Consider the following 14,636-nt stretch of genomic DNA (forward strand, 5'->3'; position numbering starts at 1 on the left):
ACAACGTACTCCATGTTTGCCAAAAGCATTATAGCTTTAGATTGAAGGCTGCAAAATAAACTGGTCTTACTAATATGACTGCTTGGCCACTTCTCATGGAAAATACATGTTTATGAAAAGTTTCTTCCCTTATATGTAGTAAGGAAAAACATTTTGGTACTATTGGTGTTTGGGAGCTAAAGGTATTGAGCAAAGAAACTTTTTATGGATAATAATCTAAAGCTCTACTTACAGGTGGTGGAGTTATGGAAATCTGGTAACAACACTTGAGGTTATTGTTTGTATTTTAAAAGTAATAGTTGTTACTATGTAAGTCTATAAGGTATTCATAATGGGACTCATTGATATCTGGAAAGATCATACTTAAAGCTTTGTAGAAAAATTTTTCCTTACAATTTACATTTTAGGAAGATTGAGTAATTAAAAACTATTCACTCCAGAAAGAGGGAAATTAATTATAGATTAAAATTTAAAAAGAGTTATTTTTTCAAAAGAAGATACAGATTACCATGGATTACGATGTTGCATTAATGAACTTGGTCTTGTGTGGCACATCCTCCACTATACAAAATATCTATTATATCCACATTACCTCCAATCTACCAATTGTCTAAAAATTATGAGAATACAATGATATAAGCATGAAATTGATATATTCATATATTAACTATATTTAAATATTAGGTACAAATAATTTAAAAAAATAGGATGACAGAAATTTTAAGCTTGATGTAAAATTACAAAAACACTATCTACATGTAAAAAAATTAATTATGTACTTCTTGAATTTATATATGAATAACTCTTGAAAGAAACTCCATATTTTATTTTTATATTACATTCAAATTCTAGAATCTAGATTAGTGTTTCAAAGTTAAAAATTGGAAGGGAATGTTTTTGGCAGTGGTAGTAGGCTGTAAGTTTCTCTCACGAGTGATCTCTTCTCTATATGAACACTGGGTGGGGTGTGGTTTTAACGGATAATAATATTATGCAAGAACTACAAGGAAAAAGGAAAAATGCTTTTTTCACTAGATTCTAAGTGGTTTTTAGATCAAAGCATGCAATACCAAGCTGTGCTAAGATGAGAGTAAAGTAAACCCAGGATTTTGCACAAACAAATTAAAGAAGAATGAACATTTAACATGCAAGTACAAGGTGAAGGATACAAAGATAGCAAACACGTACTTCTGGGAATTTTATCTCAAACATTCATTAATGGAGAATAGATCCTGTTTCCAATCCCATGTAGCAACTATTTTTTAAAATTATCAATATTTCAAGGATATAACACTACTAAGGTAGTTGAAGAGGGAACTTGGTTTTTATCTATTTCGAAGTGCTCTAAAATAGATAAAAATCTTGGTTGCAACATTGTGCAAAAAAAATTTTTCTATATTGTGTGAGGATTTGGATGCTAGATATGAGTTTGATTTGCTTTTTCATTTCTTCCTGATATACCACAATGCATATATGCATAAAGTATCTGGGTTTTCATATAGTAATAGAAAGGATTAGACATGTTTGATACATGTTTTTCAAGATTTCTAAGTAGTTTCTTTATATACAAACATAAAATAATATAATTTTTCTTTTAAAAAATGGCTATTTTAAAAATAATGAAAAGGGAATGACTTTAAGGTCAATATAAATAGTCAATGAATGAAACTTCAAAACAGTCTGATTTTGAATCACTTATTTCCAAACAAAGAAAACAAGTATGCACCTCTAGACTGAATTTTTTTTTGTCATTACAACATATGTCTTATTGTCCCATATGTATTGTTGTACAAAACAAAAGGATGTCAATACACCATCTTAAGCACTAACACACATTGTGGAACCTCTTGTAAACCATGCTACATGTTGTACTCATATACCAAATTATCTTCATTATTATTCTTGGAAGTAGAAACAAGTAGTTTTACACCATTAAACGCTCCCATGAATTCAATATCCAAGCAGACAAATGCTAAATATGTAAAATCTTCAGCGATATTGAAAGACGATAGACATTCATACTATAAAAAAAAGTAAGTTTTAAAAATTGTTTGAATTAAAAAAATCACTTACATAATATTTTTCATATCATCTTAGATAACCCTGGAAAATTGCTTTTATGGGGTCCTTGATAAAACAAAATGCTATTCCACGTAAATATTTTAGCAAATTTCTTAGCCATGATATCAAAGATGAAAATCCTCTAATTCCTAGTGGTGTTCAAGGGATTGTTTCACTATTACTCCAAAAATTTTTTGCACTAATAAAAATATCTCCTGTCTATATATTCATAATATAGAGTTTTGAATTATTGAGTGAACTGCCAAATGGGATCATATGTCTTCCTAAGCCAATAGGCATTTTACGTAACTTTAATGTTAATGAACAAATTTCTCCAATATGCAAAAACTTTGAGCAGATAAATGTATTATTCATCCAATAACATCCAATCAGTCCTCTATACTCCTGTATTTCAAGACCCTCAGTCATATCATGGCTTCCTTGTCCATTCATTGACAATAGAAGACACCTTAGTAAAGGCACTCCCAATACCAATTTGACATCATCTAACACATGATTTGGCGTCCTCCCTAATATTGATGAGAAAAACTCAAGTACTTTCAGATGTATAAATGATTTAAATTGAATGACAATATTTCTTTTCTACTTTACAATGTTAAAGTTTTATCTTTTAAATACCATATACCAGCTTTTATAAGTTTCCTATAGATAAGAAAATAAGGAAATACAATTAGAATTGAGAAAATAAGAGGAGAATATATATATATATATATATATATATATATATATATATATATATATATATATATATATATATATATATATATATATATATATATATATATATATATATATATATATATATATATATATATATATATATATATATATATATATATATATATATATATATATATATATATATATATATATATATATATATATATATATACTTTGTATGTTTGACATATTGCACTTTCAAGGGCTTGTTAGTTCTCTTTTGCTTTGTCTTGCACTAGCTTGATAAGAACCCTCGTGTATTGAGACTAGTCCCTCAATATTGCTGGATGATAGCTTACCGTGTCTGCCAAACACCCTTGCTATCATGCCCTTTATGTTAGTCTCATTTCGGTCCCAAATGCTATTTATGGAAAGTGTTTAGGTTTGCTTATTTGGCATATCTACGGAATGTAGAAATTGGCCTGAACACAATGGTGTTTGTCCCGTGTCGAAATTCACATTCTAGCACTATTCTATATTTAGTAAGTTTCAAGGTTGTCCCAGAGACTAACTCCTAATACTAATGGAGGCTTGGGGTGAAAGCCCAAAGCGTGTGTTCCTCAAAAAGGGGGTGGGGGGGGGGGGGGGAAGGGGCTTTGGGGGGTTCTAATGTATAGTAGGGATAGTGGATAGGTCGGGCATGGCTGACTAATCTGAGGCATAGTTTAGCTCCCACGGGCCTGTCCTTGTTCTGCATTTGACTTGGGTCTAAGCTCACGTTCTATTCCATGCTAGCTGGGGGAGTATCTATTTCCTCACGTTAGGCCATCAGTATGCCGAAATAGCATCAAACTCGTTTGGCTCCGTTTTGCATGCTAGTCCTGGCATTGGGATGCTGGTTGCTCTAGGATTGTTCCAAGTTGCTCCGGGCTCCTATCCCTTTGCTCCTTGGGCTGTATGCTTGGGAATTGCTTTGTGGTCTAGTTCCATCACTCCTTGGCTCCATGCTTGGGGGTTTGGCACTGTTCCTTCGTTCAGTGGCCCAAGGCCCTGAACCTCAAGTTCCACACCACTATTTGTAAGGAACCGACTCCCCGAGATGTCGTAGGCTAAAGGATCCCCGAAGGCTTGACCGAAATGACAAAGAGTTCATCGGATGGGACCGAGTCGAAGATCAAGTCCAAGACCGACTCTGAGACCGAGTTTGAGATAGAGTCCGGGATCGAGCCGAGGCCGAATCGGAGACCGAGATCGAGACCGAGTTCGAGACCGAGTCCGAGATCCAAATCGGGTCCGAGACCGAGTCCGAGGTCGAGTCCGAAGTCGGGTCCGAGATCGGGTCCGAGATTGAGTCCGAGATCGAGTCCGAGACCGAATCCGAAGTCGGGTCCAAGATCGAGTCCGAGATCAATTCTGAGACTAAGTCCACATACTAATACAGCTCAAGAGGTGAAAGCCCAAAGCATGTGTCTCCTAGGGGGGGGGGGGGGGGGGGGAACTTCAGGGGGTTCCAAAAGTATAATAAGGATAGGGAGGTCCCGGAACCAGTCTTGAAAGAACTCTCTAGGGGGGCTTCCAAACTGACTTGAGGTTGAAAACTGGGGCCCAAGGGCCTTTGGGTGGGAATGAACATGGGCCCTTAAAAAAGGCTGGAGGGGGCCCCAAAGGGAAAAGGCTCCAAAAATAACTCCCCCCTCCCGAAAGTGAAACCAACTGCGGTGCTCCCGGCTCATGTGGAGTGGTGCCCCACTTGAGTACCTTGTGGCTTATTGGTCCTCGCCCTTCCTAGGGGCTTGGGCCTTCCCTTCGGGAAGGAAGTGGGGGGGTAGAGGTACCCATACCGGGCCCCGACATCCCGAAGCAAGTGCTGCACCCAAGGCTTGGGATTTAGAGGGTCCTATGATCAAGTCTTGTGGTACCAAGGGGTGTTAGGAATCTGGAGGCTTGGTGTGCTTGGCTGCTTGTGCTTGCGGGGAGTGTAGCCGAACCTTAAGTCCAATCTAACCCGGGGAGGGGGATTGGGAGAGATTTGGGAATCCGTAGATGGGTGGCTAACACTCCGTTGCTCGTGCAGTGAGTAGCTAAAACCAAGTAGGACCAAGTAGTTGCTGATACCATAGGCGAGAACCTTGGCGAGGGAACTTAGCACAAGCCAAGGCAAAGTTGGTCGGATAGACGAGGTAAGCTGGCAAATTGGAAAGGAAAAATTTGTGGCTTACACTGTTCTATAGACACATGGCATGTGACATATGGCATATGACTCGTGGCACATGGAGGGTTTAGGTACTGCTTCGTGGTGTTATCCTATGGTAAATCACCATAGGATAAAGAATAAAAACCATGTGCACTACAATGTGGCACTTGGCATATGAAAGATTTAAGTTCTACTTCATGGTTATCCTATGATAAATCACTATTACATGTATGGTGAAAACCATGTACACTAGAAACCCTTGAGAGGTTGTTCGTCATTTCTGGCTTGAAGATTGAAACACATACCTATGTTTGTCCCAAAGCTGTTTTATTTGTAGATGTCCATGTTGACAAAGTGAGGTGAAGTAGTCTGAATGATGCTTATTTAAGTGAATTGACATAGTGGAGTCTCTTAAATCACATCTTCTAGGCCTTCCCACTTGATTGATTTTAGAATTGTGTGAATAACGTTCTCTATAGTTCTCAAAACTATCTCCTAAAAGTGTTTATCCACCATATGTTCAGGCAACTCCACTTCTCTTTTAGCTTCAGGTACACCTCCAATAGCATCAGTGTCAGACCTAGCCCCCCCATTAGGCATCTAAGGGCCAACACCCCCCATTAGGCACTACTTATAAGGTAGCAAGTTTATGCCATATCTTATGAATATATGAGGAGTAGCTATGGTGTTGGATTGGAGTCTTCTTGTAGCATTGTGGGTGGTGGTGGCAGTACTAGTGTCAGCAATGGTGGTGATGACAATGGTGATGATGGCACTAGTGGCAATGATGACAGTGGTGGTAATGGTGGCAATGGCAGTGATGGTGGTGGTGGTGGTGATGGTGGTGATGACGGTAATGTGGGCTGTGTTTGTCTCAACTCTACCATTAACCAACTTGATAGTAAGACTATTGTACAGTTAAATTGGACTTATCAAATACAACAGTAGTTGCATTATTGATGTTATTGGGCTTGGTTAAAAAAAAGAACTTCCACAATACACTTAAGAACAAGAGGCACCAATGCACATCAGGTAAATTCTTTATTTTTGAAATGATTATATTCGCAAATGTTTATCCCCAGGCCACAGCTGGGGCACACTATGTTTTAAGCCAGCTGGATCAGCTGGATCAGGAAATTCTTTGATTTACAGTTTCTGTTGCAAGAGGTGCTGGATGCTCAGATTCCTTGCAAATCAGTGGCACCTGCAAGGTGGGAGTGAGATTGTGGGGAGTGGAAGAGAAGATGAGCAGAGTGGGGCATGCAGGTGGGCTTCTTTAGTAAGAGGGTGATGTGAAGTTTAGCACGTTACTGGGTGGTACGGGGCACAAAGCCAATGCGTGAATGTCATGCATTCAATGTTTGATAGGGACAGTTTGACTAGCTATGATTTATGAAGTTTCACTTACTGATCTTGGAAAGCAGATTGATGGCCCATCTGGTGCGTACCTTGGATCATAGGTTCCAGGACCAGGTGTGGGACTGCTGGCCTTATAAGGCCGCTTTGGGTACATGCTGCAAGATGGAGTGCTTTGCCTACTATTTACAACGTACGCTCCTGGCCCTGGTATTTCATCCACTTGCCTATCTGTGAGCCTCTCTCTTATAGTGAAGCTTGAAGATCGAGTTTCTCCCTTGGGCGAATATGCACCAGGGCCTGGGAGCAGATCTGGAGCTTTGTTCTTGAGCTGTCCATACATAGTAAAGGACGGCGTTGATGGTTTTTGTTCAGTCATATATGCTCCGGGTCCGGGTGAGTCACTGTCTGGCGGTGGACTGAACCGAAAGGGCATGGTCAACGCCGGTCCGTCGAGGCTGGATGGTGAAGAATATGTTCCAGGGCCCGGTGTCTTCTCCACAAGAGTTTCACGGAACTTTTCTCCTAGAGTGAAAGCTGGCGGTGATGGGCTACGAAGCTCTTCTTTGGGGTGGTACGCTCCCGGCCCAGGAACATCGCCATCAAAATTTGCTGTCTCACGAGGCTTGCGCCTGATGGTGAAGGAGATTCCTCGTTCGGAAGTGATCGGGTACGTGCCAGGTCCAGGATTGGCCGTTAGTGCAGGTGCCCTGCTTCCCAGCTTACCAGCGAGTGAGAACGCTGACAAGCCCTTCCTTTCAGCCGGCGAGTAGGCTCCAGGGCCAGGAGTGTCGCTAACTTTGTAATCCTGCACTCTGGTGCCAAATTTATAAGCTGGAGCTTCTGACCAGGGGGTAGCGATCGCATCCATGTAGTCACCTGGTCCAGGTGTTTCCTGCGCAAACTGGTTATCCCCAGTACGGATGCCAAATGTGATCATGGGCTCCAGTGCTGCCGGAGCGCCGTAGTGTGCGCCAGGACCAGGTGTGTCGAGCGCGTTTGGTCTCTCTATACGGACTGCCATGCTGTACTTTGGACCGTCGTCATCTTGCTTTGGGCTGTAGGCTGCAGGGCCTGGCGATCGGTTTGCCTCCTTGCTGGTAAACTTGTTAGCCATAGTGAATCCTGGTGCATCATGGAGCGGCTCAGGGCTGTAATGTCCTGGCCCTGGACCATCGCTACCCTTTTGTGGACCAGACCACGCTGTCTCAGTTATCAGCACATTCTTGCAAGTCTCATATACAGGGTTGGGATTGTACGCCGCAGGACCGGGGCTCTCTTCCATCTTGCATGATGGCAAGCTTCCACCCAATGAGTAGGCTGGCGCCGCTGGCGAGCAGAGACGTGTACCAGAACCAATAATGTAGGAACCTGGGCCGGGAGTTGGATCTAAGGGCCGTGGCTCCACTCGTGAAGCCATGGTGTAGTGAGGACCATCTGTGGTGGTTGTTTCCAGATAAGCACCAGGCCCTGGCGTTTCTTCAGGCTTTGGATCCAGTATTTTCTTTCCAATGGCATATGAAGGACTGTTGCTCCTCCTGTTTGCTTCATAGGCTCCAGGACCAGGCGACTTGTCAGGTTCCGGGTGCTGTAACTTTGCGCCCAGTGAAAAGGCGACCCCCGTGTGCTCGGGTAGTGGATATGAGCCAGGCCCGGGAGTCTTATCCAAGAGTGGTGTCCTGGGACGAGCTTGCATGCTGAAGCTTTGAAGGTCCTTGCCGACGTTCCCTTTGTTCACCGTGTATGATCCTGGCCCTGGGTTATTAACACCCCCAAGGTGGGTGGCAGCTTGCCTCGACGGCATTGTGTAAGCCGGTCCTTCCCGCTTGTGCTCAATGCGGTAAGCTCCGGGCCCCGGGGTCACAAACAGTTCTGGAGCAGGAACAGCTCGACCACTCAACGAAAAAGCTGGCGCATTCGATTGCAAAATGAGTGCATAGGCTCCGGGTCCGGGTATTGATGCGTTATCTGAGTCAGGCAAGTCATATCTGCCCCGGATGCTCGCGGTGGGCCCCTGCCTTGGTCCGGTTGTCTCGTAATCACCAGGACCGGGAGTTTCCTGGTCATGCGGCGGGCTGAGTTTGTTGCCAATAGTGACACCAGGTTGCTGTCCGATTGCTTGATAGGCAGCCGGATAGGAACCAGGGCCTGGGGTTGGGTCTGCCGCAACGTAGGTTCCTTTGTTGCTGATGGAGTAGTGAGGTCCAGACGGGGTACATTTGATGTTGTAATGGCCGGGACCAGGTTGTACTGGTATATTTGTCTCTTCAACTTTTGCTCCCATCGTAAATGATGGTGACGAAGCCTTTGGCCAAACTGAGTAGGCACCAGGGCCTGGTGTTGAGCCAGTGAGCTTAGGCTCCTGGCGCTTAGAGCCAATGATAATGCTACATGGTGGTGATGAGAGCCTGGAGTCGGACGTCTGATAGTGACCTGGGCCAGGCATGTTCTCTGGCTTGAGAGGTGCCTGAATTTTCTTGCCAAAGGAGAACACTGGCGACATGGGCTTGTTGGTCGTAACTGTGTAGCTTCCGGGCCCTGGGTTGCCTTGAGTGGGATCTGGAATGCACGACAACTTGCCAAAAATTGTGTAGGCTGGTCCATTGGTGACACTGTCATGGTGATAAGCTCCAGGTCCTGGCAAGCTCTTGCTGTCCAACCTGTTGACAATTGATGACCTGTCTCCCATTGTGTAGGATGCAGAGGAGGAAAATGACTTCACTTCATATGCACCGGGTCCAGGGAACTGGTTTCCCCCTGGCCTGTTGGTGAGGCCACCCAGGGTGTAGGATGGGCCAGTTGGTGTATAATTTGATGACCTTGCAGATGGAGTTGCAGAATGATATGATACGCCCAGTAACTTCGTGGACCTCTGTTTGGTGATTATTTTGAAAGCAGGGCCTGTGGCGTCGACTTTATAGTACCCTGGTCCAGGAGTCATTAAAGTGTTTTTCACTGGTTGCAGCTTCGGTCCAATGGAACAGGAGAGCTGTGAAGCAGCTGCGGCTTTAGTGCTGGGGTTATAATGTCCGGGGCCGGAGGCCAAAGGAGCGGGGTCCCTGCGTGCTGACAATCTCAAGTCAGGAGCCCTTCCTTTCTCTGAGGAAGGACACTGGTCTTGTGAAGGGATTGAGCGTGCAGTGCTGGCTCTAGATACTGGTGCAGACGCAACTGATGCACCACCCCGAAGTTGTGATGGCTTTTGCCCCAGCTCTACTGTGTAACTGGCGGCTTCCAGGTTATTGTCAAGGTGCCAAACTACGGGGAGTTCAAGGGAGCTGTTCTTGCCAGAGTTGTGAGACCAGCCAGCAAATTGAGATTCAGGGCTGGAAGAACTTCTGCTAATGTTGCCATCGTTGCCGTTCTTTAACTTGTGGCCATGCTTTTGTGGATCCAGCTTTATTGTTGCAACTTGAATATCTCTCTGGGAATGGTGACGAGAACCTGGGTTTTTCGATGATCGGTTGGTGCTGCAAGTGCATGAATAGTCCAGTGTTTCTGGATTGGGACTGCTGCTCTTTGTCTGTTTGCTGCTAAAGACGGTCCCTCTTGTGGAAGTAGTGTCGAGAGGAACACGGTAGGTTCCTGGCCCGGGAGTGATAGACGTCTTTTTATACACCTTCTTCCCCATTGTGAAGGCCATGCTCGTCGATTGTGACCTTGGAGAGTATTCTGCTGGACCAGGGGTGGGTTTTGTCGTTGGCTCGAATCTTGATCCAAAAGAGAAGCATGGCGATGCGACCCGTCCGACAACGCCGAATGGGGAGAGATCGTAAGAGCCAGGCCCGGGTGTTTGGCTGGGTTTGGCGGGAATCCGTGCATGGATTCTGAATGCCGGTCCGTCCTGGCGCTTGTGGACGTGATAGGATCCTGGGCCTGGCGATTTCTCGCTGGACTCCTTAATCTGTAACTTGCTGCCGAATGTGTAGCCCGGCTCAATCTTTCGCCTTGGAGAAACGCGTGGACTGGAACATGATTGGCCATCGGGCTTCTTCATTCTAGTATGCTCCTTCTGAAGACCTGCACACCATGTGATGGATTAGAATGTCAGTGCGGTGCAACGGTCATACACACCGTTTTGAGGATTGCAAGTGCGATGAGGAGTGCTTACTAAATTCCTGGGTTTTGAGAGTGCAAGAGATGCTAGTGATTCCACGTGGGACGAGGAGTTTAATTAGATTCTATTTTTGTATCTTTCACAAATTTCAGATCAATATTTTCTAGTTTCCGTGTTATCTTCTAAATTCCTTTCATAGATCTGTGATCATGCAGAGGCAGCTTTCCGGACAAAGGGAATTAGATTCTCGTTCACCATACCTGTTCAATTTTAAGCACAAACAACCACTATAATCTATAGACAACACAAAAAAGATCACATTAATCTTAAGACTGGAGATTACCTTCTTACATTAACCAAGAATCTGAGAGAACTATTTAAATTTTAGTCCTTTAATGCATATCTTTATTTATCAGCCAAGCGCATATACTGTTATCAGACTTTTGGATATGGCAGTTGCCACGCCGCCAGGGTTCTACGGATCTCAACGTGAGGGTAAGGTGCGTACCTCCATTGCTCGACTAGCTCACTCTTCAACAACTTACTCCGAGTCATGCAACAACTGATGGGACTAATCACCTCGTGGAGATTTGCAACATTGGTTTGTTTCTTGTTCTTATTTCTTCCCTTGGCATTGAATTTAGTTAGAAGACCAGAGATAACCAGTTCTCTTCTATCGATAGCTGATGGGGGACCCATCCGGCCATCAAAGCAGCTACATCTATTTCGATTCGGATAGCTCCACACTGCGAGCAGATTCATTCTCAGATGGAATTCTTAGGTGCAAGGGATGTAACTATATTCTCAGCGCAGAGCACGTCACGGCATGCAGGTACTGCATGGGTGACTTGAACACCAAAAACAAGAAGCTCAGGAGTACACTTCATGAATTGGAGGAAGAACTGCTAAGGCTGCAGCGAGATCTCAGTTTTCTCAGAACATGGGATGAGGAGCTCACCAATAGCACATCAGGAACTGGTGACATAACTCTGAAGACTAGAGATGGCAACTTTTTTAAGGCACATCAGCTTATTTTGGTATATCTTCCCATTTCAGTGGCAGACATCTAAATGATTACCTTGTCAACAGGCAAGCCGGTCTCCAGTCTTCAAGAGGCTCTTAGACGAAAGGCGTGAGGTAGACAAAGGGGTGCTCACAGTCCACGACATGAATCCAGACATATTTGCTCCGTTTTTGGACTTCCTCTATACGGCTCAGGTTAGCAACAAAGTGCTGGAAAAGAATGCGTCAGACTTGCTAGCTGCAGCTCATATGTACAGCATTCCCTCGCTGAAGTCCATATGCGAAGGCTTCATATGCCAGCAGATGAGTCGAGATAACGCTGTCGCAATGGTAGAGTTGGCCTGCAAGTATGACGCGGTAAGCATTCGAGAGGCAGCCTATGATGCGGTGACTATGACTTACAGAGACATTCTTGCCTGTCCAAATTTCAAGAAACTTTTGGAAAGAGAACCCCGAATTGCGGCCGATATGCTTAAGGAAATACTTCTCCGGACAACAGCTTAAAACAGACAGTAGAGCATATTAATGTATATATGTGAATCAAGTAAATACAGAAGCAAACATTATGCGACGTGCATTTTTCTTTGCATTGAGGTGGTAGTTATATGATGTCTTTTGGCGCCAAAGTTAAAACCCAAACTCTAGGTTGGCACGACGTAGCTGCTAAAGATGAGCAAGGGAGCATCCCCGGCTGGAAAAGGACCTATAATATCCAAAGGAACTCCTGCGCCACCTCGTTCAAAGGATGGCAAGGTGAAGACGCCAATGAATTTTGTCAACATGCTCATTCCCTCGTACAGGACCCTCCATTGCCTTCGTTTCCTATCACCTGGACTTCAATGGGGATGTGTGTTGAATGTGTGGAGCCCTATCTCAACGTCACTAAACTGATAGAGTTAGTAAACGCTGCAACACTTCCAGATTTGAGTGTCACACTCGTTGACGCTCAGGAAATGGCTGAAGAGGTAATTCTATATGTATCAGCCCTAGACCCAAACATAAGTGCAGGAAATGTATGTCGAAGATTCTCAACTTGGAGCAGCTTTAAAGGAAGCCAAAAAGGTGGGATTTATTGCACCGCAGCGTTCAATAAAGGTCGCTTTGCAGGATTTTACTGATAAAAAGAAAGAACCTTTGAAGGAGAACTGGGTCCCTCCAGAATCACTCTCACAACTTCTAGCTGGTAGCTCTACATAATACAGTGATTTGAAAATTTTCAAGTTTTTCTGTTCAGTAAGGTCAAAATTGGACAATGACTATGAGCACAGACAAGAAGAAATCAGAAGAGACATTGCATTGTCAAAAGCAAAGAAGGCTTTTGAAGTACTCTTTCTTGCCAACATTTAGTTCATTGTTTATTTTTCTTTCAGGACGCCAAATTAGCTGTAGAAGATGCCGAAACTCATTTAGCAGCCTCAAAAATTGCAGTCAAAGACTATATAGAGCAAGAAAGGTTGCGAATTAAAGCTGAAAAAGAAATGAAAGATGCGGGGAAAGAAGCATCACCTGAACCAAAAACCAAAGCGCCTCTCACCAAAGGTAGGTTTTCATAGTTATACAAAGCCATAACATTCTATGTAGGCAAGGACGCTAAAAACAAAGAATCGGTGGCTCCTATCCTGGACTTCAAAACCGAGCTTCTGAGATTAAGACAAGTGGTTGCTGACGCAGAGAAAAATCTTCAGGAATTACAACAAAAAGTGAGCTATTAAAAAAGTCACTACTTCCAAAAACATGCTTATTTCTCAGGTAATAGAATGTCAATCAACGGAGGCTACAACAGAGTCATCTTTACTGTCTCCATACGTCACAGGACGATTATATTGGTGCCTTATTAACGCAGCAAGCTCGGAATATCTTGCCAGCGTGGCTGCAGCGGAAAAGCCCATGTTTGGTGCTCTTTTCTATATTGCTCCAAGATATATATTGCCACCTCAAGAAGAGCTGTCTATCCCACCATTGCTGGATACTACACCTGTGCTAGTTTCCGATCTTAGGAAGCTCAGAGAAATATCTCAGCTATTCGAACCAGCGAGAAAGGTTGCCATTGTCGACGTACGCTATGATAAAGTGTCTGCTGCTCCAGTGGAGTCCTCTTCGGATCAGAAGAAGGTCAAGGACAAAAAGACCGATAAAAGAGGATTAGTTGATGATACCTCTGTTCCGTACGACACTATTGCAACAACTTTATCCGCAGCATTTAAAAGTTTTCTTATTCAAGTCCAAGACTTTCAAGAAATTCGGAAGCATGCTGTCGATGTTAGCGTTCCAGATGCGGTGTCAACCAAGGTTGAGAAACTGATCGTCTTAATACTTCTAATCCTACAAGTAAATGCAGGAATTGGACATGTCACATTATAAAAAGCTTATATCATTCGTTCCAGAAGCCATGGTTAGCGTTTCTATAATCTTACACTGCATGCTCGAGCAAATCAGTGAAATGCTACTAGCCAAATTGGAAATTAAAAGCACATTTTGCAGAAGCACAGGGGAGGTGATTAGAGAAAGCTTTAATAGGACGGGTCATTCTGGCAAAGAGGATTGTCCAGTCACGTGTTCGAGTTGTTGTCAGTGTTATAGATGCCTAATAACAAAAGAAGGTCCGGATCCGCTTATAGTAGTGAATGAGGGCGACAAAGTGGGCCTTCTTACTGCCACAATGCTTAAAAGCAAGCTTGAATCAACGACAAAATGGTCTGCCGCCGCTGCACTTGATATTGTAGAAATCGAAAACCAGATGATACGTCTCCTTCCAACTCCAGGTTTGTTTGTTCTTTTTGCGCACCCCTATAATAATGTCAAATTCTGATTATAGGACTTAACAGAAGGGGAATGCCTACTAAGGCAGGGCTAGGGAAGGAAAGGAAAGGAGCGTTTGCAACTGCTCTTAATTCATCAAGCCATGGATTCTTTTCAAAAACTGAACGTTTCAGAAAATTGGTAGCTTTATTCAAATAACTTTTCAAAAATTAAGAATTTATGTTTTTTTAGAACTTGTTTTCATCGATGTTTCCTGCGGAGGATATTGATGCAAATAGTATTATTAACCGTTATCAGATAGAGAGATTGCCTGACACGGTACTTGGTCAAGTTTTCTCAAACGCGAGACTATCTTTACCGTTTCAAGTGATGCGGTACGACCAAGATGATGATTGTGTCCTGTCAGCTTTATATGTCAAAGAAGGAAAGCACTTGTGGAAGCACCAAATTAATTGCCAGGCATGTTCATCCTCAAAGCTTATCCTTGTTGCTTCTATTAATTGC

The 14,636-nt window shown here is 43.4% G+C and overlaps 2 protein-coding genes across 2 annotated transcripts; one reads left to right on the forward strand and one right to left on the reverse strand.

Moving 5' to 3' along the window:
• Nucleotides 1–6,326: 6,326 nt before the first annotated feature.
• On the reverse strand, nucleotides 6,327–10,289 carry LOC9663329. The gene has a single exon (XM_024667145.1). The coding sequence runs from the start codon at nucleotides 10,287–10,289 to the stop codon at nucleotides 6,327–6,329; it is 3,963 nt and encodes a 1,320-aa protein (XP_024522913.1).
• A 509-nt stretch (nucleotides 10,290–10,798) lies between these two features.
• Nucleotides 10,799–11,876, forward strand: LOC9663336 (speckle-type POZ protein A). Its single transcript, XM_002993442.2, has 3 exons — nucleotides 10,799–10,849; nucleotides 11,033–11,386; nucleotides 11,439–11,876. The coding sequence occupies exons 1-3, from the start codon at nucleotides 10,799–10,801 to the stop codon at nucleotides 11,874–11,876; spliced, it is 843 nt and encodes a 280-aa protein (XP_002993488.2).
• Nucleotides 11,877–14,636: the final 2,760 nt, after the last annotated feature.

The sequence above is a fragment of the Selaginella moellendorffii genome, unplaced genomic scaffold (genome assembly GCF_000143415.4).
Source record: "Selaginella moellendorffii unplaced genomic scaffold, v1.0 SELMOscaffold_159, whole genome shotgun sequence".
Classification (NCBI taxonomy): Eukaryota; Viridiplantae; Streptophyta; class Lycopodiopsida; order Selaginellales; family Selaginellaceae; genus Selaginella; species Selaginella moellendorffii.